Genomic DNA, 26,907 nt, shown 5'->3' on the forward strand with positions numbered 1-26,907 from the left:
GTCTATCACTATTCTTGTTTAGAAGACTAGGACTAAATTGCTTGGTTTATATGGATTTGCTTCACATATTTATAACCTTTTTGGATCTCAAGTTTTTGACTACTTGGACTTTTAATAGAGGGAAAGGAACTGAGGTTTCATTAAATATATCTAAATTTGTGTTTTGAAGATTATCCAAACATTCTAACGAATATTTTTGTTTCAGTATATTTTAATTCCATGATGATACAGTTAAACTTTGAATGACTTTAAATTTCTTTTCTTTTTTTTTAATTCACCTAGTAAAAAAATGCATGTGATTTTACTCACAAAAGACCATATAACGCATAATATGCACTAAACTGGTGCAAAATTGTTTAATATCAAGCATTTTACATTCATGGTTCCCAATTACATAGTACTTATTTTCTGCAGTGTACCATAGATAAAGCCATAGCAGAGGCATGGGAGATCTGATAAAGCCATAGCAGAGTCATGTGAGAACTGAAAGGCAAGGCATAATGCTATATAATCAACAAGGCTTTAAACAACAGCATCATTGCAAGAATGTAGCTTTCTACATGTTCGGTTCTGTCCTTCCGTTATCACGTATTTCCTCTGGATTCAGTTCCAATACTGTTATTCATCGGACCGAATCATAAAAACAAGACAGGCAGGCTCTTTACACACACGTGTGTCCGTGTTGACAAAGAAGAGACACTTAGCAGATGTTAAGTGTGCGTGGACTGCACGCAACACCACCAGCCAAGCATGATCAACACATACAGTAAAAAGGTATAGATAGAAACGGGAGTGAAGTCATCTGTCAACACATAACTGTGCAAATAAAACATACGCCCCACGTAAGGAACTGGGCTGAGGTGAACACATGTAAGCTGGGTACAAAAGTTATGAGTCCGGAGAAAAGACTTGATGCGTGTTAGGAAACCGTCTGGAATTGTAATCTGGGTCCTCCTTTACTCGTTTCTTGATGTCGTCTTTCAACTGATAAAAAGAAGAGATTATATCAGTGGGTTTTTTACATATATAGTCGTATTTCAGGGTCAGTACATTTAAAATAACAACAACCTTTTATTCATCAAAGAAACATTAAATCGATCAATCGTGAAAGTAAAGACATTTATTATGTTTCAAAAGATTTCCATTTCAAATAAATGCTGTTCTTTTGAACTTTCTATTCATCAAAGAATCCAGAAAAAGTTCAAGGTTTCCACAAATAAATTGAGCAGCTCAACATTGATAATTATAGGAAATGTTTCTTGACCACTAATTCAGTATTTTAGGGTGACGCTGAAGACTGGAGTAATGGCAAACGTAAGCTTCGATAATCAATGGCATTTAATAAAAAAAAAGGTATTTAATAAAAAAAGGTTTTTTTCAAAGGGAACCAGTATTTCAGTTATAGATGTTGTCCAACTGTGCATTCCTAATTGAATGCATACAAGCATTAAAAATATATAGTATGAAAGCTTTGAACTGAACTAGTGCTGCACGATTAATCGTATCGCAATCGCGATGTCAAGCCTACGCGATTATATGACGCAAAATGCTGCGATTTTATATTAAATAAACAAATTAGCGCTGTTAACGCAATTAACGCAGCATCTGTTAATTTTTGCCATCCTTTGGCTATGGTGTTACATGATCCCGCTCTTATTCATGCAAATGCTTTTAAACCATTCATGCGCGATAAGACAAAAAAGAACGCGCTGTCAGTGAATGTCCTCCTGACACACACACACACACACAACCCACAGATAGACGCGCGCCAGTATCGTACAGACAGCGCGCCAGTATCAAGTTCTCTTTCGCGGTAGAACGAACAACACACATGTATGCCAAAATGAACGCGCTGCCTGTGAATGTCCTGACTGTGACACACAGAAAGACTCGCGCTAATATCGTGCGTGCGCACAAAATAGGGTTGCAAAGGGGCAGGAAATTTCCGGTAAATTTCCAGAAAGTTTCCAGTAAATTTCCATGGGAAGTTAAGCTGGGGAATTTTGGAAATATTCATTACCACGGCAACCGCTTGCGCGTCCACTCTGAAAGTAACTGTACACATAAGAGACGGATAGATACATTATTTAAGGTTATTTCTATTCGTTAGAATATTGATATATGAACTTGTTGTCAAGTAAGCCCCGTTGCGAGCATGTGCGTCTCTCTAAACTTTCAGTGTGCTGCACTGCTCTAGTTGACTTCTGCACCTTCCCCCCCGAAAATATCACGTTAATTTTGAAAACGTAATAATTTTTGCGGATCCTCTTGGTCATTCTTCATGTTTCTTTGACAAATATCAGTGTCTCAGTCTCACGCACGCTGCACGTGAGTTAACCACGCCTACTTATTTACATGTCGCGGTATACACGGAATAAAAAAATCTGTTACGGTTGACATTTTCTTCCATGGTAACGATATATACCATCATACCGCCCAGCCCTACTTATGTGGTAAATAAAGTTATGCTAGCTTATTTAGCATCTAACTTTTCAGCTTGCAATCTACTAGATGAATACATTTGTATGTGATATTTGCAATTTAAACATTTAATAAATATATTTCCCCATAATATCATCAAAACTTACTTCACTTTGTTTAGTCCACAGGCTCAAATGTGTGCCTTCAATAGTCTTGTGCTTTGGGCTTCTGTACATGTGATGGAGGCATGCACAGTGCCAGTAGGGGGTGTGGTCTCAATAGCCATGCAGTAAGCAGTGTGCTATGTGCATGTGATTGAGGAATGGCATGGATATTCAAGTGTATTTGAATGGCATCTGTTTGTTTTAGTCAAGATTATGCTAAAATATACTTTCCTCAACTGTATTTAAGTTCCCTATGAAGAGCCAACCCTCAACTTTGAAAATTCCCAGTTTATTCCCGTTTATTCCCATAAATTCCTGTTAATTCCCTTAAATTCCCATTAATTCCCATGGAAAGTTTCCATCTTTGAAAATTCCCAGAATTTTGCAACCCTAGCACAAAACAGTATGCCAGAATACAGTTCTCTTAACGAACAATAAAACACACAATTATGCCAAAATGTATTTTTGTCGAGTATCTTCATAACATAAGAGTAGTCTTATGATGAACGTGAAGAGTTGTGACTCGTGAGAGAATGAGGCGCGTGAGATCCGCGTCTCTGACAGCAGCAGCTGGTCTTAAAGGGACAGTACATAGTAGCCACTAATTATATCTGTTGCTAAAGTTAATCAAAGAACAAAGGGAACAGAGAAAAACACTCACTGCTCTTGACTAAAGAACTTTTTTCTTTAGGCAGATTATCACTAATCAGTGTGTGCATTTATTTTCCTTGAGAACCAAGCAAGTTGACTCATGAAACCATTTGTTTATTATATCGCAATCGCAATATTGACCTCTATTATCGCAATATGACATTTTCCCCAAATCGTGCATCCCTAAACTGAACTAGATTTTTGTGCACAATACATATGAGTTCCCTGATTATGATTCTGCCTGAAGATTAATGTCACATGAACAATTCCTGATCTTGTTACACGCTCTAAGTGCTGTACATGCTAAGAAACAATTATTTTTCTGTGGCCATGAAAAATAACCTTTCTTAGAATAAACAATACTGAATGTTCGCTGGACGAACAGATTCATTCATAGTAATATTACTTTAGCTACATCAAGTTAATATGATGAACTGATCCAAATATTTATCATTAATTGTAACAAGTTATAATGAATTACTCATATTTCCCTTTTGAGCTAATTTGCTACAATAGGAAAATCTCTTTCTACACAAGGTACCTGTTCACTGTAAGCTTCCTGAAGCTCTGGTTTATCTAAATCCACCTGGAGAGCGTCGGGAGCTGTGATGGGCGTTACGCCGGCTGATTTGGCGGCTTGACTCACTGCCTCAGAGAGTGATAGTTTGGGCCCGTCACTCTTTACCATCTAGGAGAGACACAATAAGAAAACCTTTGTTTATTGTGATGCTTCAGTAAGGGCAAGGGTGAAATATTACGGTATCATGGCAAACCAGTCTAAATTAATAGAAAACTAAAACGTATGATCTCATTGTTAACATGTAACTGCATGAACCTGAATGTTTACCTTCCTGCGCTTTGCTGGCATTCCATATAGATATGCGTCAGAGAGAGGAGGCTGGGCCTTGATCTTCCTCTGACTGATCTGATCTTGTCTGATAATGGGAACCCACTCCTGCAAACAATACAGCTCATCAAGCCCACACTCACAACAAGATTCAATCTCACAAGTTCCATGATCTGAATGGCAAGATGCTAACAAGTGGTTAGCAACAAAGATGCTGTCAGATGCCTTAGAAGGAATTAGCTCACGATCAAAGGTTCTCATTTAATACCCACAACGAAATGGAAAACTTATTTTTAATCAAATGATAGGGTAAACGACAACAAAGGAGAGGTATTCTGTTGTTGAAATGTGATTGATTTCAATTTAAGATACTAGATGTGTGGAAATATCTCACAGGAGGCAACGCAGCCGCCCAGGCTTCAGCATCTCTTCCTGCGTCCTCTCCTCCAACAGCTCCCTCACTTTCCCTAGCTGGAACTCCCACTGCTCCAGCTTCCTGGGAGGAGGCCAGAGCTTCTTCCGCTGTAGTAGCAGGTGTTGGAGAGAGACTGTCCCCCATCTGAAGCATGTATGGGAGAGGACACAGGTAAGACCACACCCAGGACCAAGTAAGTATGTACATGTTAAGTCTTCAACATCCAATGAGTTGCATTTCAACCTAAATCTGTTCATCAGCTTCAAACCATCTTTCTATATTTATATACCTCTACGTTCTGAGGCTCAGGATCCTGTGTGGGCCTCTCTGCCGATTCTTCATTCTGTAAGAGAGATGTACATATGAATTCTCAAAGTCAATGTGAAACGCTATTTGAAACCAACGTAACTTCCATAGTGTAACAGGTATGGTCACACCATGTCTGAATTACCACAACTGCAAGATTCTGAAATGCAGTCACGGGCTCTTAGAACTCACAATTACAACTTGTAAACTCTACAACTTGCACGCCGTGACCTCTGTACCACCTGACTGCTCTAAATTAATTTAGCAGTTCATAGTGTTGTCATAGAAATGCATAATTCTATTACTGTAGACTGCTATTACTATCATAGCCTTTACTATGTCAACATTAACTACTGAAGTATTTTTATAATAATAACAACAATGTTACATTTATATAGGTCTTTACATATGGAAGGGGGAAGTCTCCTCAACCATCACCAATCACACCATCAAAGGTTGCATTACCTCCTCCAGAAGCATACAATGCTTTATAGAATATGCAGGACACATACAAACCTGCATGAAATATGTTTTATAATGACTTTGAGTAATTTTCAATCATATAGTTCATTAAATTTTTTTTTTTTATCACCTCAACTTTGAAAAACTTTGTGCAAACATCAAGTACATTAACCAACCATCACAACTGGCAGCATTTGATCTGGAAATATGCCAAGGGAACGTGTGGAATCAAACCTGTGTGTGGATGACGTAATGGGTGATCTGTTCCTCTGTGATGGGAATGTGCTCCAGTATCACTTGCAGCCTCATTGTCATCATACTGGTTAACCAGTTCACCAGGCTAGGGTTTACTTCAGCTGACATCGTCCTCTGAGAGAGGAGACATGCAAACTCGCGTTACGGATTCATTCAAAGTACCTGCACTTCCATAACTAACATTTTACATAGATTCAGGTATAGATACAACCAAAACACAGTTTGACCGCTGAATCTGCTGACTGCAATTGCAGTCACAAAGAGCAATTTCTAACCAATTAAATATTTGAAAGAAAAGCAAATAGATAAATAGAATAGAACAATAGTTTAGTAAATTCCCTTTCCAGGCCTGAAAAATAATTGTATTTTTATTTATTAAAGTTCATTACATTTTAATAACTATTTAAAGCAATTTATTTGAATAGCTATTTGAATAACTAATATTTTCAGGTCTTCCATGACTGCAAAACCCCATCTCATGTGTCTAACCCCTAACGCCTTTATACCCTAACGCCTTTATCCCCTAACGCCTTTATCCCCTAACGCCTTTATCCCCTAACGCCTTTATCCCCTAACGCCTTTATCAAAACAGTTTCCTGCATAAACGCAAATGCCAATAATTCAAGTTTCCTGCATAAACGTAAGCCCCCGCCAACATGGAAATGTCTCCTCCGCAATTTTCATTATACAGCGAAAAGGTCGTAGGATGAACAATAAAAGATTAAACAAGACGAAGGGGGTGTAGGAATCAAGATATTATTTGTTTTGGGTACTAACAATGCGGTGGTTGATGACAGAGGTAAGAGCACTTTGTTCTCCATTCAGACAATAGAGGTTGAGGGCCAGACACTCAAAGAGAGCACGGTTACACAGCTGCAGGAGCCTGGGTCCAAATGTTTGATCTGAGAAAAAAAACATTCACAGTATTCAAAATGTATGCATTCATTTATGAATCTAAATAGAGACTGATCTCATCTCACGATGCCTCTCGTTTAGACATACCGGTGCAATGCAGAATGTGGGTGGCGATTCCTGAAAGTTGCTGTCTGAGAAAAGCCCGGTTCGTCTGGGTAATATCCACCCCATCACGGACTGCGACGGTTGACTAGATGGGATGGACAAGAAGTAAACACCTCAAATATGCAAAACTTGTTTTAATTTCCTTTAAGATAAGCAACATTTTTCTATGCTTTCAATTTGCACAGACAAACTTCATCTAAGTTTGCAAAAAGCACACACTGTGTTTTGCAGTAATTCACTCACAATGGAAGTCTAGGCACAGTTTAAAATTCAACTTGTATTAAATCCTCCATACAAATGTGTTATCCGAGTTATGTGGTACCGACGTAATACCGACACTACTAGTCTTCAGTCACATGATTCTTCAGAATTCATTTTAACATGCTGATTTGGTTCTAAGAAAACATGTTCTTCAGAATTCATTTTAACATGCTGATTTGGTTCTAAGAAAACATGTATTATCATCAATGTGCAGCTCACTTTTTTTGTGGAAACCATGACATCTTATTTTCAGAATTCTTTGATGAATATAATGTTCAATTCCTTGCTGAATTAAAGTATTAATTTCTTCCAAATATAAAAAAAAAAAAAACAGTCAATACATGAGTCAGTTACTGATCTCAAACTTTTGACCAGTAGTGTATAGGTAGATTTTTTACAGGTAAACAGACTTCCACTTTAACAACATTTGTGCTTGAGGGATCGATGAAATTTATTTTCAATGTAATGGACCGTCATAGCTGGCTTTTAAAGTGTCAAGAATGGATCCAGAGTTTCTTACAAAACTTTCTGTGATGTATTCCTCAAGTTCAGCGATTAAGTCGTCAGCAGCAGCCTATAAAAACAGAAATAAAAAATAAAAAAGATGAAGTAAGAGATGGAAAGAAAAAAAGAAAGGGGGGGGTTGAAGAATCAGACAAGAGAAAGCTAAACCAGTGACCTCATTTATAACCATTGCGTACGCACAAAACACGCCCTGAGAGAGGCGTACGCCACTTCTGACGCATAAGTTGTGATTTATAAAAACAAACTTGACGGGAAAATTTGCGCACCTGCACGCAAACTCTGACGCATGCGTACGAACGTTTTGGAGATGGAGCAGTTTGGCGACACCGATGGTGAGCTGGAGTTAAATGTCTTTTTGGTCACTTTTAAAATCTAAAGAAAATTAAACATATACAGAAAGATAATACAAATATACTTTCACTCACCAAGCCTGTCACTTGAAGCAAATATCCATCCCTTCTTAAACGTCTGCGCCAGCGAGCGCGTTGGGGCGTTTAGTGAAACTGACGCAAATAACAGTTTAAATAAATAAAGTAATGATTTAAACTATGTTTTACTTCTGATATAAACATTTAGATTAAATATGCCATTCAAATTAATGGAGTTAAACACTTAAACATGAAATCATTACTGAGAAGTTACAACATTTTTTATATTCAATCAATAGAAATATTTGTTGTGGATGCGATGCTTTTGAACACTTTCCCTGTGGCGTGCTGTGTTTTAATGTTTTAACCACAGAGATAATTGCTTATCATGATAACACCAGATTGTCTGAGAAAATAGTTTCGTGCAAATAATGCCCAAGGCCTATCTATTTCCATTAAAAATATAAATCAATTAAAAATACAATTCGGCCAGTGGAAAAGATTGAGAAAAACTGTATTTTACACTATTTGATTTATGTATTCAAAAACAAGGCAAGGATAGGCAACTACACGATTTTTATTAATGTAATGTGTCTTGTATCACGTGGATGAATAATCATATGCAAATGATATGCAGATGAGGATCTGCATAGTAAAACGAGGCGTTGTAAGCTCCATATATGGTTATTTCGGGGTGGAGACGCATGTGCGCACAATCTTCCGCTGACTGGGATTTATAAAGTGAATTCTGCGCAGGTTCTGGCGTACGAACGGTTTTATAAGTCTGAATATTTTTTGCCGTACGCCATTTTTGGCTTTCGGGCGCACGTACACTGTTAGTAAGGATCCTACGCACAGTTTTATAAATGAGACCCCTGGAGAGGATATAAATATACATAAACTGATCAACTACAGATAAGAGTATAACGTAAGAGACAGGGTGTGACACTGGATTTCCAGAGACAGTTTACAAGTAATTTTGACATGTTTGGGTCACAAACAACTAGAGATAGTTTCATACGGATATTTGTGTGAAATTTTAGCCTGCAAATACATTTTTCACTTCTGCATTCTCTTTAATGTAATTGCACTTTTCTCAAGAATTATGGTTATTATTAATATAAAAATAATAGCAAAACATTTACATTCACCTCCATTAAAATATTTAAACAATTTCAAAATGCAAGTTTGACTGGGAAGTGTATGGATGGCACAACTCTATGGAGGTAAATTGCATGCCTAAAGATAAACAAGGTTCTGTGTACAATCTCTGAAGGCTGTCTGTGATAGCATCTTGTCTGCACAGCATATGTTAAAAACAGTAGTCGTGTTCCATGACTGTGTGTTTGTGTTGAAGTCGTATTATCCATCATAGTATCTTGTAAAAACAGACAAGTTAAAATGGCAAACTGTTTACAAAGCAAACTACAGTGGCTTCCTGGTTTGCATTTAACTTTAATCAAAGTAAAACCATGAGATATTCAGGATGTTTGATTAGGAAACTCCAAAGGAGTCGTTATGTTTTTTGCATGGTTATTTTTTGTGTGGTAGCCAAGTAAATATTTTGGACTGTCGCCACTCAACATTTTGGTTGTTTCCCTTAACAAACCCATTTCCATTTCCTCCCAGGTTTTGGAGTCTCTACTGATGATCTTATCTTATGAGTCAAATCCAGTGTGTTTGATTAAGCAGGCATACAAAATGGGCAGGTTTGGGGGGAATTCTAAGACCAGTTGGGAATCACTGAACCAGGGCAGCTTGACACTGCCAAAAATACAACTTACGGTGATGTTGGCCTCTGTGGGCTCACGGCCTTGCAGAAAATGCTCAATGAAGAACTGGGCGAGTTGGGGCTGGATACGGCCCAGAGGCTGGTGCTGCCCGTGGAGCAACAACACCATGTCCACCATAGAGAAGTTTTGACACACCAAAGCCAGAAGATCACCGAAGAAACCTAAACACATACTAGTGTTAATTTTTACAGATATTTTTTTTATTTAGTCTTAGTTTGTGTCAGATGTACTTTTCCTGTCAAATTTACTTTTAAGTTTTTATCATAGTCAACCTTGTCCTGTTTTTGTTTAATCAAGATTTAGTCGACTAAATGTCTGAGCATTTTAGTCTAATTTTAGTCCATGAAAACTTTTCACTATGTCACATTTTAAATTGATAATCCTGATTATTTTGCTAAAAATTAATCAATTATAATAAATAGAAATGTATTTTTATATTTCATTAGAATTATTGTACTTTCACCTATAAGCACAAATCAAGAGAATGTCAACCCATACGTATAGTATATTTTACCTCATCTAGTTTACTGATTTATTTGATCGCAGATTTAGTCACAGAAAACAGAGCAAGCGGGGCTCGTGACTAGGGTTGCCAACCGTTCCGTATAATACGGAATCGTCCCTTATTTGACACATAAAAGTCTTGTTCCGTATTGAACTGATACGGAACGCACTTTGTTCCGTTTTTTGGAGAATCAGTGCAAATCCATGACAGACACATAGCTTCTAATATATGTCAGACTATGAACAAAGACATTTGTAGGCTATGATGTAGGCTACGACCCGACGGTGCGGTAGATACTAATTTTCCCCGTTTGTCTATGATCAGCGTAGCGTTTTTAACATCTTGGAACATCATCAGAGAATGCCCTTTTAATTGGTCGTTTCAGTCATTGTGAGTCACGTATCGTGGCAACGATGACGACAAGTGACAACAGCGGGAAATGCAAAAATGACTTGAATTGCTTGAATGCAGTATTTGAGTGCAATATTTTATATTTTCTTTATTAGCTGTTTTTTTATGTATTATTGTTTTGCACTGGAAAGAAAGTTAACTATAATGTAAGTATAATTATATAAGCACTACACGTCCTTAAAATGTTGTCTATTTAAATTTTAAAAATAAAAATTTGCACTGGAAAGAACATTCTAGAAGTCTAATTCTATTGAATAAGTTCGCACAAGGCTACAGAAAACTGTTGTGTTTATTTTTCTTCAAATGCAGTCTAAGCTGATGAGTTTTGAATGTTACATGTTGTATTTGTTTAAGTTAAAAATAAAACGTATTATAAACTAAACAAATCCATGGTTCATTGTTGGCAAAATGATCATGATAGCCTTTATATTTCACATCTATGTGGTTCAGTCTTGTATATTGATTAGGCCTACTTTGCTATTCTATAAATATAGGCCTAATAAGTTGTATTATAATATGCTTTAATATATGAAATATATTTATCTAAATGTATCAATTAGTTTCCACAATATTCACCAGAAGTCATCATTTCAGGGGTTATTTTTCAAAATGTTCTTCCGTGGGGGCATGTCACATCGCTATCGTTTAATGTCGTCGCGTCATCGTCTCATCTTAGTCATGGAAAAAAGGGTCATCAACGAACATCTTTCGTCATAGATTTCTATACAACGTAAACACTAACACATAACCAGCCTGCACAAAATGAAAATAAACTAAAAGAAAAAGGCATCAACCCCAAGAAGCTTACCCATAGCATCTCCAGTACCAGGGGAGAAGATGTTACTAGTCTGGGAGAGTCTCTGGATGAACTGAGCGATGCTCTCGGTTTCATTTTGAGGGGTACCCAGAGAGCCCATCATTGTGGACAGGACGCCCTGCACTATCCCAGTGAAGAGCTCAGGGTTCAGACCTTCACCGGCTGCGGCGGCCCCAGAAGCGGCAGCTGAGTTTGGTGGGGCTGTGGGAGCGGTGGGTGTCGTGGTGGGAGGCTGTCCCACGGGAGGCTGAGAGAAAAGTGTTTGGGAAGCCTGATGACAGAGATGCATAAAACTGTCTTATACACACCAGCATGCATTACAAAAACCAGAGAGAAAACGGCAGAAACAGCATTCTGGACACTCTTTTTCACACAATTAAAGTGAACAGGAGTGGAGAACCAGAAACAGCAAATAAGAGCCTCAAGATTTATTGACCAAGATAACTGGTTTGTGTCCTCAGTCTTTGGCAGTTTTGGTAGGACATAATACCCACACTTTTCAATTTTTCCACAAATCGTTTAGCCACAAAAGGATGGGTCACAATGAAAAATAAGTCTTCAGAGAAAGAAACAAAAAATCCGCTTTTTAATAAAAATAAATAAATAAAATCACCCCAATCATTCTAGAATGATTAATTATTACCAAATAGTAATAAATAAATATTAAACATTACCAAATATATTACCAAAGTTTTACCCATCACAATATGCATCACAGAAAAACTAAATATCGCAATGCGTGTTTCCTCCAGTAATGTGCAGTTATTTTATAAACCTACTTTGTTTTCATTGAAGAAAAAATTATGTTAATTAAAATTAAATTATGACAGAAATGTTATTTTTTGGGTGAACTGTTGCTTGTAATGGGTTAGGGAACTATAAAGATGGGAACTATAAAGATGGGGAAAAAAAGTCTATAAAGCCAAAGGGGGCTATTCACCTGCATGAAGTCTGTGACACCCTGGATGAAGGTAGGGACCCCAGGCATGGTGACTGTTATAGAAGGGCCCTGGCCGCCTGCGGCAACAGCTCCTCCCAGTAGAGACCCCAACAACTGCTCCAGGTTTCCCCCTAAAGGATTTTCCTGAGGGGTTGACTGTGCAGATCCAGGTTGGGGAGTGCTGGTACTGGTACTACTGGACTGTGTGGGCCCAGAGCCACTGGTGGAGGTCGTCGTGGTGGTGGATGGAGTGCTTGTGGAAGCGGACGTGGAGAAGGTGAATGTATGTGAGGAGGATGAGGCAGTTTGGCTGGCTATGGATACAAAGAACAGCAAGATATATTATGCAATGCCCTAAACAAAAGCCTTTTTCTTTTGCATTTCATAAAATGTCATGTCAGCCACATCAAGAGGACCGTGACCTCAGTTGAGCTTATTCACTTGTCCGTTATTAAAGAACTCTAAGCTCATTATGTTATTGACTTCACAAAAAGCAGGGCAAATATTATTGCAAGAGCAAGTATTATGCAAATGTACCCATCTCCCCAGTGGCGCCTGTCAGAAGCTGCCCGACCAGTCCACCGATCATCTGATTTAGAGCGGCGGGAGGGAACTGTCCAGCCTGAGGGGGAACACACACATCCTTATACAACTAACACACAATGAACAAGTCCAAGCCAGAAACTACTATAAGAATTGATCATAATGCACAATCGCATCCGCATTTAGCCAACCGCAACTCCAGGTGCAGGGCACTGTATGGAAATGGTGAGTCTTACGCAAAACGTATTTAAAAGTTATGGAACTCATAACCACCATGTTTAAAATAATATATAAATGTTATGTTTACTGTATTTAACGATACATATAAATGTACTATATTGTAATATAATTAGTTGTAATTGACTGTACTACTCATTAATTTGAACAATTAATTTGAAATATGACAGAAATTACTACCACAGAAGATTTTAGAGGAGATTTTAGTGGAAATATGTAAGCAGTCGGGATGTGTATTTACAACGAGTCCATTACAAAAGGGACGAGTCCATTACAAAATTTAAAATGATTCGAAACTCAATTTAAAACAACATACAAGCATGCAGTGGGATACATGTAGAACATTGTGAAATGAAAGGTGTCTTCTAAAGGCCTGTCTGAAACACTCGTTTCAAATGTTTTGAAAGAAGTCTCTTATGCTCACCAAGGTTGCATTCATAAAAACAGTAACATTGTGAAAAACTATAACATTTTAAATTGTTTTATATTTTAATAGATTTTAAAATGTAATTTATTCCTGTGATGTAAAAGCTGGATTTTCAGCATCATTACTCACATGATCCTTCAGAAATCATTCTAATATGATGATTTGATGCTCAAGATACATTTCTTATTATTATCTATGCTGAAGGTGAAACCATGATACATTTGATCAGGATTCTTCTATAAATGTTAAGTTCAAAAGAACGGTTAGTTGAAATTGATTTTTTTTGCAGCAATGTGTAGCTTAGCCTCAAACTCATTTTCACACAACATGTGAATGGCTTAACATCGCTTGTTGTAGTTGCCTCTCTATTGAGAATATATTTTATCCATTTAATAAAAATATTAAAAATAAATAAATAAAATACTTGTAGATTTGATATTAATTTTAATCTATAGATTTTTTTAACCACTTCATTTTTAATTGGTTATTATTAGTTATTATATACTTAAGACTCAATGGAAAATTACCTTATAATTCAAATTCCATGAACTGCCCTATGCGGGATTTACACTGCTATATTCTAGAAATATCATGGGAATTTCAATCACCTGTCCAGGCTGTTGGCCCATCATCGGTGGAACAGCTGCTCTGAGGTTGATAGTGGCCCCCCTTGTGGTGAAAGTGGGGCTGGCCATCCTGTGAGGAAAAGAGGGTCTGGTGAAAACCACTCTGGCCTGGGGTGGGTAAGGGGGCATGGGGGGCGGAGTGGAGCCAGAGCCAACGTTTGCTGTAGGTGGGGTGGTCTGTTGCCCTTGCTGGCCAGTAGAGGAAGCGTTTGCCATGGCCATGGCTTGCTGAGTGACTTGATGCATAATGGCTTGCATGAATTCTGGAGGTAGACCAGGAATCTGAACAGTAGGGGGAGCACCTGCAACATGCAAACATATGTGTATCATATAAAACATGCTCATGTTGGTGCAGATCACTCAAAAAATTATTTTGTTAATAATTGTATAATTATTTTGTTTTAATACATGCATACATACATTTTGTTTTAACATTAACACCCAGATTGCAGCAGTGGCGTGTAACGCAGTCCCTCCTTCTAGCCAATTTGGCAGGTTGGATTATATGTAATATATCGATTTTTCAGTTGTAGTCTTTTAAAAAGGCATGTGAAATAATAAACTAAGTGCAATGTGGTGTTGTCAAAAATATAGATTTTTCGATACATATCGATACTAAAATATCTGAAACGCTTTCAATACTAATTTTCCAGAATAGATACACAATACCAGCTGCGCTTTCTCGGTCTCTCATGATCTCTCTAGGAGTTGACACACAAACCAGCCTCCCCTCACTCACTTGTTTCATTTGCTCCGGATGAATATTGTTGCTGTTACAGGGCTTGAATTTCATCCAAAGTGTAAGCACATAAAGTAGTTCTCAGAACTAAACTGAGGTCTTTTTTGCTGCTTATTGTGCTTAAACAGTCAAATACGCACAAAATAATGTCAAAATGGAGGTCCTGGCAGGGATGTTTTAAGTGAACGTAAACAGTTGAGAAAGGAAATGCGGAAACACTTTACAATATAGGTTCATTAGTTAACATGAACTAAAAATGAACAATACATCTACAGCATTTATTAATCTTAGGTAATATTAATTTCAACATTTACTAATAAATGATTAAAATCAAAGGTTGTATTTGTTAACATTAGTTAATGCACTGTGAACTAACATGACCAGCTGAATTTTTATTAACTAACATTACAAAAGATAAATAAATGCGGTAAAAAATGTATTGCTCATTGTTAGTTGATGTTAGTTAATACCTTACCTTATTGTAAAGTGTTACCAGAAATGCACGTGTAACAGTATAATGGATTTGTGCATCGGGTCTTAAAGTGACAGCAGCCTAATATACCTGCTGCCAAATTATAAGATAATATAAAAAATATCTATATAGCAGTTTTTTCTTTTTAACTTTGGAAAACCACTAGCCACAGTGGCCAGTGAGAAGAAAAGTTAATGTCAAGCCCTGCATACAAACACAGACACACATAAATACATAGACACACAAACTGAAACATACATATTAGGGCTCTGCGATTAATGGAAATCGTAATAAAATCGTGCAAGCTTTCTGAACCGCAGAAAGCAAGATTTTTCACCAGCTGTGAATATATATATATATATATATATATATATAAAAAAAAAAGAGTTACAAAAGGCATAAAGAAATGATGTCAAGTATCATTTATGCAAAGATATGGTGCCCGCAATGATAAAACAAAGACAGCTACCAAAAAAATGTGTACAGATAACTGTGTGTGTTAAATATTTCAAAATCATAATATTGATCAAATCAAATCATTATAGGTGTTTTATTGTCCATATCGACTGCCCTCATATATAAACCATTCAAAAGTTTGGGGTCAGTAAGGTTTTTTGTTGTTTGCTTTACTTTGCTTTTTTCTCTTCTTTTTTTTTTTTTAAAGAAATGAATCCTTTTATTCAGCAAGGATGCACTAAAATAAATTGATCCAAGTAACAGAAAAAAAAAACCTTTTGTTATATTCAATGAAGAATCAAAAAACTATTCATAGATAAAGTGTCTCTCAGAGGATGAATTCAGATTATCTAAGGACTAACCAGGCTGTCCAGTGCCAGCAGCGTTTGGTTGTCCATTAGCCTGTGGGTTGTTTCCAGAGTCTGAAAAATATTAAACAACTCAAATTAAACTCATTTAATTCATTCAATTACACTCCTCCATCCAACACACACACATATGAAACCCACCATCAATGTTCATCTGCATCATCGCTACAGGCTCCATGGTTTGGTGACTGATCCGGATGACTCTGGGTCCTGGCTGTCCACCCTGCTGATTGGCTGGACCAGGCTGACTGGTTGGTCCCTGGCCTTGCTGATCTGATTGGCCAGTTGACTGAGGTTGACCATCAGCTGCTGGTCTGCCATTGGCTGACATGGTCACAGTTGTTCCAAGATTCAGCTGCAGGCAATGTTAATTTAAAAGTTAACTAACTTGTTTTAACTAGGTCTACTTCAACAAATTACGATTATAGACCCTGTGGTCTCAGTACTTCCTGAAACTTTGGAAAATGTACGTCTTCCAAAAACACCTCAGTACTCATTTATGAAGTGCTCTACAAAACTTTCACTTTCAGTGTTATGCACGTTTCCCACTGCACGAGTCTCACCGAACACATCTTTACCTGCATGGGGAGGTGATGCACGCCTGCTGGAGTCAGAACAGAGGAGGTGTAGTGGGACATGGGGCGGATAACATGCAGGTGTCGAGGAGGGTTGCTTAGGAGGTTACACCGCAAGTCACTCAGGGCGACCAGGGCGTTTCCCAGGAGACGGAGGGCCTCCCCCACTAGGTTGAGAATGCGTTGGTCCTCGTCCCTCTCTTGGATCTGTTTTGCAAAAAATATAAATATTTAGCTCTTTTACCCATTCAAAGAGATCATGCTTAACGCCCAATTAATCAACATAATATCAAATTAACAAAACAAACTATTTAATTACATTCCTTTAAGATCTATAAAAAGACCAACACAATAATGTATCACATGTTGATTTAGTTAAAATTTTGCTTATTTAGATGATTTCCACTATACACTATACCATACAAAAAGTGTTTTTTTCAGTAACACTTTATTTTACAGTGTCCTTGTTATACGTTACAAGTAGTTACTATGGTAAAAACTATAAGTTATGCGTAATTACACGCAACTAACCCTAACAGTAAGTATATGTAGTCAATTACGGTAATATAACTCACTATTACACTGTAACAAGGACACCTTAAAATAATGTGTAACCTAACCAAAGTCTCTTATGCTCACCAAGGCTGCTTTTATGTGATTGAAAATACAGGGAAAAACATCACTAATATTGTGAAATATAATAACAATCGTATATAATAAATATATTAAAATAATACATTTGAAAATTATGAAATTGATTCCTGATATCAAAGGAATTATTATATCAATATGGAATTACTCCAGTCCTCAGTATCACAAGATCCTTCAGAAATCATTCTGATATGCTGATTTGAAATGTATGATTTGTACTGATATTTTTTTATCCAGGATTATGACACCTAATATAATAAAATGTGCCAAAAATATCGCTTTCAAAGTGTGCACTTATTTAGACCTCTCCATTAATTGAACTGTAGAAACCTATATTAATGCACAAATAAAATACAAATACTGATACAAGATCTAAGCTAATATCACAGGAGTGAAATAATCACTAAATATTGATATATGACTTCAAGTACATTTTTACAGCTCATTTTTGATGTTTTTGTCCACTGAAATTGTAAAAAAAAAAAAAAAAAGGAAGATTTTTTATGTTCTGTTGGCTGAATAACTGATCTTCAATTCAGTTAACATGTTCAGTAAACATGGTGTCTGGCTAAGGTTATCAGAGAGGACAGCATTTATGAGGAGTGGGCTTCTTACGTTGTTGTTGTAGTCTGCAGTTGTGGCCGCCTCTAGAATGAGGTGAGCTCTCTGAATGAAGGGCTGAAGTCTCTCCTCCACTCTCCTCAGCTCTGTTAACATCTCCACCATCTCGGCTGGGCTTGGGTGGCTGATGGGAAGACCGTATCATCATAAATCAATGGCTCTAAATGCAATATGCTTTGGTTTAAAACATTGACCGTCAGGGCATCACTAATGGATTTAATTAGCTTGTGATACCGAAGGAAAACACACAGGCTCACACAAGCTGCTACTCTGTTTATATATCACTGTGTAAGTGCAGTAGAGTATATTGATAAGTGTTTAGTGAATAAATCAAACAAAAGCAGACTCTGCTTAGTCAACTAAACAAGGCGGCTTATACTAAACATAACCTTTAGTTTTACACTCAAAAAGCAAGTCACAAGAGGTAAGAATGGTGGTTTGTTTGACTTTTAAAACTGGTTAGTAGGATACAGAAGTAACAAAAGTAGTGGGAGCATCGCTTTACAGTGGTTTAACAAAGGCATATTTATGTAGATAAACTCCCACAGTTGGTTTTAATCATCTGCGTTGATTAATTGCGCATGAAACTGAGAAAATGACTCATCTGTGTGGTGTTATTGTATTGTATTATATGAACTGAATAGTTTTTTGATAAAACAAGACTGATCACATGCCTTAGTGTCAACGTCTCAACTGAACAATAAAACAATTGTTAATATTTTACCTAGGGAGAAAATGGTGACATATTAGGGAACCAGGTAATAAATAAAAATTTATATATGATGATAAAAAATAAAAGGGACTTTTACAGCCTAATTGGGGAAAAACTTATTTAAGGGTATTTCATAGTCATTTAATGGTAAGCTACAGTTTACATGTAATCATTTAACAAAGGCTTTTATCCAAAGTGACTTGCGGAGAACAGAAGCAGTTAAACCAACAAAAGGCCATCAATATGCAAGTGCTGTGACAAGTTCCAGTTAAGGCCCGTTGACAGCAAGAACGATAACTAGAAAGATAACTACAACGATAACTATATTAGCGTCCAAAGAAACATCAAAAGAAAAAGAGGAGTTGGGAGAATCCGTCACTCTGATTAGAGAGTTGTCGTCTTCTGAAGACAAATTTTATTCATACTTCTGTATGAATCAATATCAGCTTAAAGACATCCTGGACATTGTGAAAGAGGACATCGGCAAGAGCCAAACATTCTTGAAATTTCAGAAATTCAATCAGGGACAGTATGGCAGTCTTAAGCTTATATATACAGGGTTTCTGCAGGGATCTTCAATTTAAATTTAATGCTTTTTTAATGCCTTTTTAATGTCATTTTTTTTTATTTTTAATGCCATACACGACCCATGACTAACCATGGATATTTTATATATATATATATATATATATAAAATATCCATGGTTAATATATATAATATATATTATATATTAGTGCTGTCAATCGATTAAAAAAAAATTATTCGATTAGTCATACATTTTTCCCGCCGCAGCAGACACAAACACGGATCTAACACGCGCCTCATTCTCTCACCTCATTCTCTCACAACTCTTTGCGTTCATTAAAGACTTTATTTCACTAATTTAAGAATGCTCTTATGTTATGAGGATTCTCGACAAAACAGACATTTTGGCATAATCGGTTCAAGCGTGAAAGAGAACCGTTTTCTGGCGCGCAGTCTGTGCGCAGGATACTGACGCGCGTCTTTCTCCCTGTGTGTGTCAGGACATTCACAGACAGCGCGTTTAAAAGCATTTACATGAATAAGAGCGGGATCATATAATGTAATGCTACCCAAAGGATGACAAAAATTAACGAATGCTGCACGTAGTTAATTGCTGTCTGCCCTTTTCCGTCGATTTGTGGCTGTCAAGACCGCATATGAGATTTTACGGCGTTGATTCCCATTGTAACTACCCAACTTAAATACCTTTTTACAAACGCTGCAAAATCCTTCTTTATTTTGACCACCAACGGGCTGCATCCATGTCCTAAATTGTTTGTCTTCCTTGCACTTTCCCATTTTTTGGTCTAGTTTTATTCCTGTTGTTCCTGCTGTTCAAAATGCCCGCGTCATCTCAGCATCACAGCAAATTTTGCTCCGGCCGGAGTCAATCACCAAACTGGTTCCGCATGTTTTTAATCACACTAACATAACTTACATATTTTGCGACAGCAAATAAAATTGATTAATTATGAAGGCTATATTCAAATAAATTGATAATATAAAAATTTCTTCAAAACGATTTTAATGCCTGTAGGATTACAATTTAATGCCATTTAAGGCCTTAATTATCGCAAAATTAATTTAATGACTTTTAATGCGCCGGAAACCCTGATATACTCACTGACTCATTAAGAAATAATACTGTATCTAATTAACGTTTCCTAAATGTCATATACAAAAATTTTTAAATAAGACATTAAATGGACATGTACAGTAATGCTATTTACACATAATATTTTAAGGATGATGATAATAATAATAATAAAAATAATAGTAATAGCCTAATATTAAAAGCAGTAGTATGAAGCAATACAAGTATTGAAATCGCTGGTGTTTCAGATGTCACAAACTACCTTTCTAACCAATCACGTCAACGCGTTATCGTCAACGAGTGGATCTCTGAGCTAGTGTGAGTGAGTGGAGGCGGGGCTAATTTACATATTCATAGCACTGCATATATTAAATGAGGCAAGGATGTAGTGTTACATTCAAGCTATTTTAAAAGCCAAAAGCCAATGAGTTTTAGGGGATAAAATTATTGACTACAGGGGGACTTTTAACTGTTTTCAACATTGATAATAATAAGAAATGTTTTTTAAGCAGCAAATCGGTATATTAGAATGATTTCTGAAGGAGCATGTGACTCAGCTTTGCATCACAGGAATAAATAACATTTTTTTTTTAATTTAAAAATAGAAAACATTTTTAAACTGTAATAATATTTCATAATATTACTATTTTACTGTATTTCTGATCAAATAAATGGTGAGCATAAGAGACTTCATTCAAAAATATTTAAAAAAAAATCGTACGGACCATACACTTTTCAATGGTAGGCTACATATAATTATCATATAAATAGAACTATTTACAGCTAAGCAAGTTGTTAGTTTCCTAATTCAGTGAGGTAAATCAAAGAGACAAACCCACATTTCTTAACCTGATGTCAAATGTCAACAATGTCTAGGTAGACTGAAGTCATGCCTACTCGTTCACTACTGAAACTTTGTCTCCCGGATTAAAGAACTTCCTCTGTTTTCTCATGTTGTAGGCGGTTGATTTTAAAGTGTCTGTACATTTCCTACAAATTTCATTATTAGGCCAAACCAAAAGGTAAAATGAGACAAAAGCAACATTGTTGTCAGGTGTTTAAGAAACTGAAAGGCGGAAACTCATATTTCTTTTTCCCCCCAAATTTGTTAGTCATTCCTCAGTAAGACACAAAATCAATCTTTCATGTGGCAATTCACTGGTAATTTAAATGGGGAAATTTTCGCAAATACTCATAGTTTGAGGAAAAGATGTTTTGAGATAAAAAATAGAGCTGTACACTTAATTCTAATTTAGTTTTCTTATTTATTATAATAGGGGTGACAAGTTCATTTGTATCACATGCATTATATTTACCATGCCGTAACTATTCCAAAAAAGCACTTTAGAAATCACCAGATTTCTTCCCACAATATTAAAGCCATGACAGGGTAGGTGGAAGTTTGAGCAACTATAAACCTTAACCACATGATTTAGAGTAAACTAATACTCAACCATCCAAGTGGACATTCTCAGACTTATTAAAATCACACCCCTAAAATGCCCCAATCTGTTAAAATAACATCAAGTTTGAATAACCGATGACTAAAACAATGAGAAAGAGACATCATGACGGATATATACAAGATGGTTAGTCCTTATTTTAACTTCTTGATTTAAATTGACTTCACAATTTAATTAAAACCATGGTTCAATACGAACAAAAAAGCAAAACAAAAAAACAAATAGTTCATTGCTTCATCCAAAAATGAAAATTGTGCTCATACATTCCAAACTTGTGCAATTTACAAACACATTCAGCTCTTTTACACACAACAACAGTGATCAAGCTTGAAAAATTACAATAACAACAAAAAACACCATTAAGGCATTATAAAAAAACATTTAATTTAATTTTAACAATACAATTTTATTATATTAAGCAAAATAATTCGATTATGATTATGAATAAACAGGTCCTACCTGAGACCTGCTGGAGGGGCTGGAGCTCCCTCAGTCTGGGTGGAGGAGGAGGAGGATGGTGGGGTACTGGACGGAGGAGGAGAAGTATCCATGGGCTGTGCAGAAGGAGATGGAGTGGAAGCGGAGGAGGTGGGTGGAGGTGCAGAGTCCTCCTGGGAAGAGGAGGCATCCGTGGGCTGCCCCTATTAACACAGACAGAGATTAAGGAATAATTAAAGAATCAATAAGAAATGTGCATGCACATTTATTCATCCTGATACCAGGGTGTGCACTTAGCCAAGCAAGATAATTCTCAACGAAATCGCTTACCTCCAGTCTTTGGATCACAGCATTGGTGTCTCTCAGCAAGTTCTCAGCCAATAGCAGCCGCAGTCTGGGCTCACTTTGCAATGACTGGTCCAAATCTATCTGAACGTTCACAGAGCCATTGGTCTGGAAGAAAGAAAAAGTATAAATATATGTACTGAATAAAAAATAATCATTTTTGCATAAGAAAATCTGTTTAAATTGCTACATTTGTCTTTGAGGAAAACATTTCTTGTTCTCAAAGACAAATTTAATTTGTATATATATATAGGAATTTTTTTTATTTTTTATAATGAGATTTATGACAAGCATAACAGCATATTTTACTCCCAAAATCTCATTATAAAAAAACAAAAAAATATTCCTCTCTAAAGATATTTTAAGTAAACATGATAATCCGTAAGTTTTTATCCAAATGAGCACGCTTTTGGACAAAAAGCCTCAAGGGATGTAAATATAACAAAACACAGAAAGGCATCAGCAGTTAACAGGTTAATGCAACATTTCCCGTTTCAGCAAATTAACTGCAACATATTCTCTGTATAGAGGTGAAATTCACATGAAGATGGAAGCGGGGGTGGGTGAAAAGGTTACTGGTTTTGCCCCCTATTGCACTCACTGTTGATCAGCAAGTCATTTTCTCAAAATCAACAAGCAACAAATTTGCATAATGCCAGTCCATGGTCTTAATTGGCTGCCCGCGAACAACTCTGACCCTCCCTCAAACACAGTACTCACTTACCCCTTTTCCACCAAAAAAGAACTGGTTCGGAACTGGTGCTGGTTCAAAGTTGGTTCAACTTGCGAACCTTCTCAGAACCTGTTTGTTTTTCCACTGACTAGAGAGCCCAGCGAACAACGTCGTTACGTCACTGTGTACGTTGCAATAGGCTACGTCTTAGCTTTCCTAGAAACGCTTGCGCCAAATTCAGGCATAACAATTACAATGGCGGACTACATCGTCTTTCTGCAAATGTTTCTCCTGGCTTTGCGATCCTATATTGGGGTCAGAAGAAGACATTTAGAACACATTTGTGCTGCTCGTCTGGATTACTATAGACAGAGGTTACGTTCGAGAAGAAGTTCGACAATAAGCCCGCCCCCAGCCCCCGACGTAAGCATGACGTGGTAAAAGAACGGTTCTAGTCCTGCAAAGAGTTGGTGCCGCTTTGGAACCAATTTTCCTGCCCCAGAACCGGTTCTTTGGCTGTCGAAACACAAAGAACTGGTTCGCGAGTAGGCACCGGCTCCGAACCGGCACCAGCACTGCCTTGGTGGAAAAGGGGTATCAGAGGCCTAGAAGAGTTTGGTTCGTGTTGTTTTAAGCATTGTGAATCCACTTTGCATGCACTTCAAAAGGATAAGGACTCGCACTGGAACTGATACGGAAAAACCAACGCCATCCTGATCGTATCACTGTGTATACAAGCACTGAGAAAGCCTCCAGAGATAACATCCAATTTGGGAGTAGCTGTTTTGTTTCCAACACGCACTGTAAGACGTAGACCAATCACAATAGACTGGGCTGTCTGACCGATCAGAGCAGAGTAGGCTCTTGGAAAGGAAGGGTTTAGAGAGACTGAATCTACGATCTAACCGTTTTCAAATTCTTTGGCCCTCTTATTAAGATGCTTTCTGGTCGAACGGATCACAAGTTCATGAGGGAGACATATTCCTGTTTACACCTGGTGTTTTAATCCATCTCCATTGTCCACTTTCAACCACGTCTGCCCTGATTTCTTCGAGGGAAGCGGTCTATAAATTGATGGGCTTTTTCAGATCTTTCAGACCTAATGGACAAAACAGGCTCACGCAATTTACATGTGAACGTGATCGGAGACAACGGTAAAACATATGGAGAGCAGCAGTTTTCCCAGCAGAGAGTTTCTGCTCTGACATCCGCAAGACCAGGGCGAACGCGGTGTGTGAGTTAGAAATCAGGAATGGTGAGAGAACATTGTGCTTGGTACATTTTTCATCTTCACTTGGGTCTTCAGCCGTCAAAGTTTAAATCCTGTCTGGCTAGCGTGCTTCCCATAATGTTTATGCATAATTAGGTCAGGAGGTGGAGAGTAGGTGGTATTTCGTGGTTGTTTGAGGGCATTCGACCACATGAGCATCTACACTTTGAAAGCAGTCGGGCTGAATGCATTTTCAACTAGCAGAGGTTGAAAAGTGGACAAGCTCAAAACGCTTTAGACCCCGTTTACACCTGTATTTAGAGTCGTCGACTTGGGATTGGATTGACGAAAACATCTCTTAATGCCAGGTGTGAACAGGGCTTTTGAGAAATGGTGTGATATGCAATGTATATTATGAGAAAATTAAAGTGTTTTTTGACCTTGGATGCATGTAAACCTGTAGTAGGAGACCTCCAAAACAAAATGAGGAACCTTTAAAATAGCCTAATACAGGCACTTTAAAATGTAATTTATTTCTATGATGGCAAAGCAGTAATTTTCAGCATCATTACTCCAGTCTTCAGTGTCATATGATCCTGAAGAAATCATTCTAATATGATAATTTGGTGCCCAAGAAACATTTCTTATTATCAATGCTAAAAACAGTTGTTTTGCTTAATATTTTTGTGAAAACAGTGAAAAAAGATTTTCTTTTCTTTGATGAACAGAAAGCTGAAAAGAACTGCATTTATTTCAAACAGAACTCTTCTGTAAAATATTTTACACGCCTTGAGATAAATAAAATGATAAATGTATTTGAAAGAAAAAATCTTTAGTTCACAATGGTACTCACCCCAGTGCTGGTATTGACTCGTGGATTCCTTGTAGTGTCTCCCAGGCCTGTCATCATCTGCTGAATCGACATCTGAGGAAAAGAGAAGACATTAATTAAAAAGTACAAATATATACAGTACTGTGCAAAAGTCTTAGGCATGTTAATATGCCTCTACCTGAATCTGCTGAGGGTCCATAATGTTAACCGGAACATTAAAAGTACCCAGCATAACGTAGCTGTTAGCATTGCGGTCATGCGTAGGCCCAAGAGGGGTCCCTTGGGAGCTACTGGTTGAATTCGGGTTCTGATTTCCTCCCTGTGTCACCCCAGAAGACCCTGGTACGCCACCCGAGCCGGAGCCCTGTTGGGTGGTCTGCGGTGGGGCGCGCTCTACGAGGTGAATGACCTTTCCGTCCACATCTAGACAGAGATGGATGAACAGAAACAGCACAGAAAAAGTCACAAGGCTGCAATGGGGATATTATTCATTTGTACGAGTTACTGTTTTTATGCAAATCAACTCACTGTACTCTGTTAGGGTTTTCTCATCTTGAAGTACTCTGCCCTGGTAAATGAGTCTTTGTTTGTCAACCGGAATTCCAACGGAGGGTGCTATGTGCTCCTTGAACTCTTTCACGGTCATCTACGTAGTGAAACGAGAAGCTGTCATTTTTGAAAAGACAATAGGCAATGGACTACTGTCTTAGTCTGCGGTCACATAACTCGTTCTTCACCTTACATTGTGGTGGACAGCATAATGTTCAGTCACCAGCATAAAGGACACGTGACAATGTGCATAATAAAAAAAATCCAGCTCACCTGTGCCTGAACTGTGTAACTCCTGCTCAGGGAGTCCAGGGTTTTCACAGTCACTTCTATGTTACTGCTTGCTTGTTCTTCCATTCTGTCTGCATTATGCAAGAAAGTAAAAAATTGTTTTTACAAAAAATACCTGATTCCACTGAATACATACAATTCTATAATAAACTAACGTTACACGGTATCACTGTCACAAGGAAAGCCGTGTTATGTTCATAAAGGCCACAACTGATACACATCTGTCAAACACACCCCAGCCTTCCAGAAATGTCTTGCTTTAACAAGAAGCTTATTCTTAGAAACATATGTTTTTAAGACCGTAAAAAGCTATTAAACTATAAACTGAAAAGATTATTTTTAAAGTCCAAAACACCTGCTAGCGTTACTAACAACCTGCTAACAGTCATTTGGTGCTAAATAACCATCAAACAAGTCTTCAGACAGCATTTTTAACATAGCATTTATCCATTTATTAAAAATACATAGCTTATTCACCTATTTCGACTGGCTGTCAGTGATAAACTAAACAACAATTAGTAATAATCAGACAAATTAAAGTGCGCTTTGAGCTGCTCGAACATGTTAGCTCGCCAATGTTTTTCCTACCTCGAGACGCGGTTATTCCTGATGGAAATTCGTTGTTTTGCATATAGGTTAAGCTTTATTGGTTTACTAACAGTGTGGTTGTATTTTGTGCTTGCTGGTATAAAACCCGCCAAGTTAAAACATTATTGATGTAGCGAAGCTAACAGCCTCGCGCTACCATGCTAACCGGTGTCGCGCGACAAGCTCGAGGAAGTATCGATGACGTCACGGCGGCCACATCAACTTCTACTCTAAAGGACTAGAGGAGAGAGAACAACCCTCACTTCTAATGCACATTTAACAAAATCGCTAAGGTAAGAAACTGAAATGTC

The 26,907-nt window shown here is 37.4% G+C and overlaps 1 protein-coding gene across 2 annotated transcripts; it reads right to left on the bottom strand.

The window, feature by feature from the left end:
- Nucleotides 1–253: 253 nt before the first annotated feature.
- On the bottom strand, nt 254–26,828 carry bag6 (BCL2 associated athanogene 6). 2 transcript variants are annotated; one of them, XM_084418027.1, is made up of 25 exons: nt 26,597–26,828; nt 25,991–26,079; nt 25,697–25,814; nt 25,347–25,591; nt 25,190–25,261; nt 22,439–22,561; nt 22,130–22,311; nt 17,871–18,000; nt 16,608–16,811; nt 16,171–16,384; nt 16,024–16,083; nt 13,977–14,296; nt 12,699–12,783; nt 12,162–12,475; nt 11,213–11,468; nt 9,480–9,649; nt 7,323–7,376; nt 6,524–6,626; nt 6,299–6,423; nt 5,501–5,635; nt 4,788–4,841; nt 4,478–4,642; nt 4,084–4,191; nt 3,778–3,924; nt 254–984 (listed from the first exon to the last, which is right to left on the bottom strand). In XM_084418027.1, exons 1-25 carry the CDS (start codon nt 26,637–26,639, stop codon nt 889–891), a joined length of 3,612 nt encoding a protein of 1,203 aa, XP_084274153.1. In that variant the 5' UTR covers nt 26,640–26,828; the 3' UTR covers nt 254–888. The 2 variants fall into 2 exon arrangements, with proteins under 2 accessions (XP_084274153.1, XP_084274152.1); XM_084418026.1 differs by having other exon boundaries at nt 11,213–11,492.
- Nucleotides 26,829–26,907: the final 79 nt, after the last annotated feature.

This window comes from Rutilus rutilus (assembly GCF_951802725.1).
Source record: "Rutilus rutilus genome assembly, chromosome: 9".
Taxonomy (NCBI): Eukaryota; Metazoa; Chordata; class Actinopteri; order Cypriniformes; family Leuciscidae; genus Rutilus; species Rutilus rutilus.

Coding starts and splice junctions, on each gene's coding strand:
- bag6 (XM_084418026.1), bottom strand. CDS start 26,639: ATGCAAAACAACGAATTTCCATCAGGAATAACCGCGTCTCGAG. Junction 25,262..25,346: donor TGGACCCTCAGCAGATTCAG/GTAGAGGCATAT, acceptor TCTTTTCCTCAG/ATGTCGATTCAGCAGATGAT. Junction 16,812..17,870: donor CTGCAGACTACAACAACAAC/GTAAGAAGCCCA, acceptor TTTGCAAAACAG/ATCCAAGAGAGGGACGAGGA.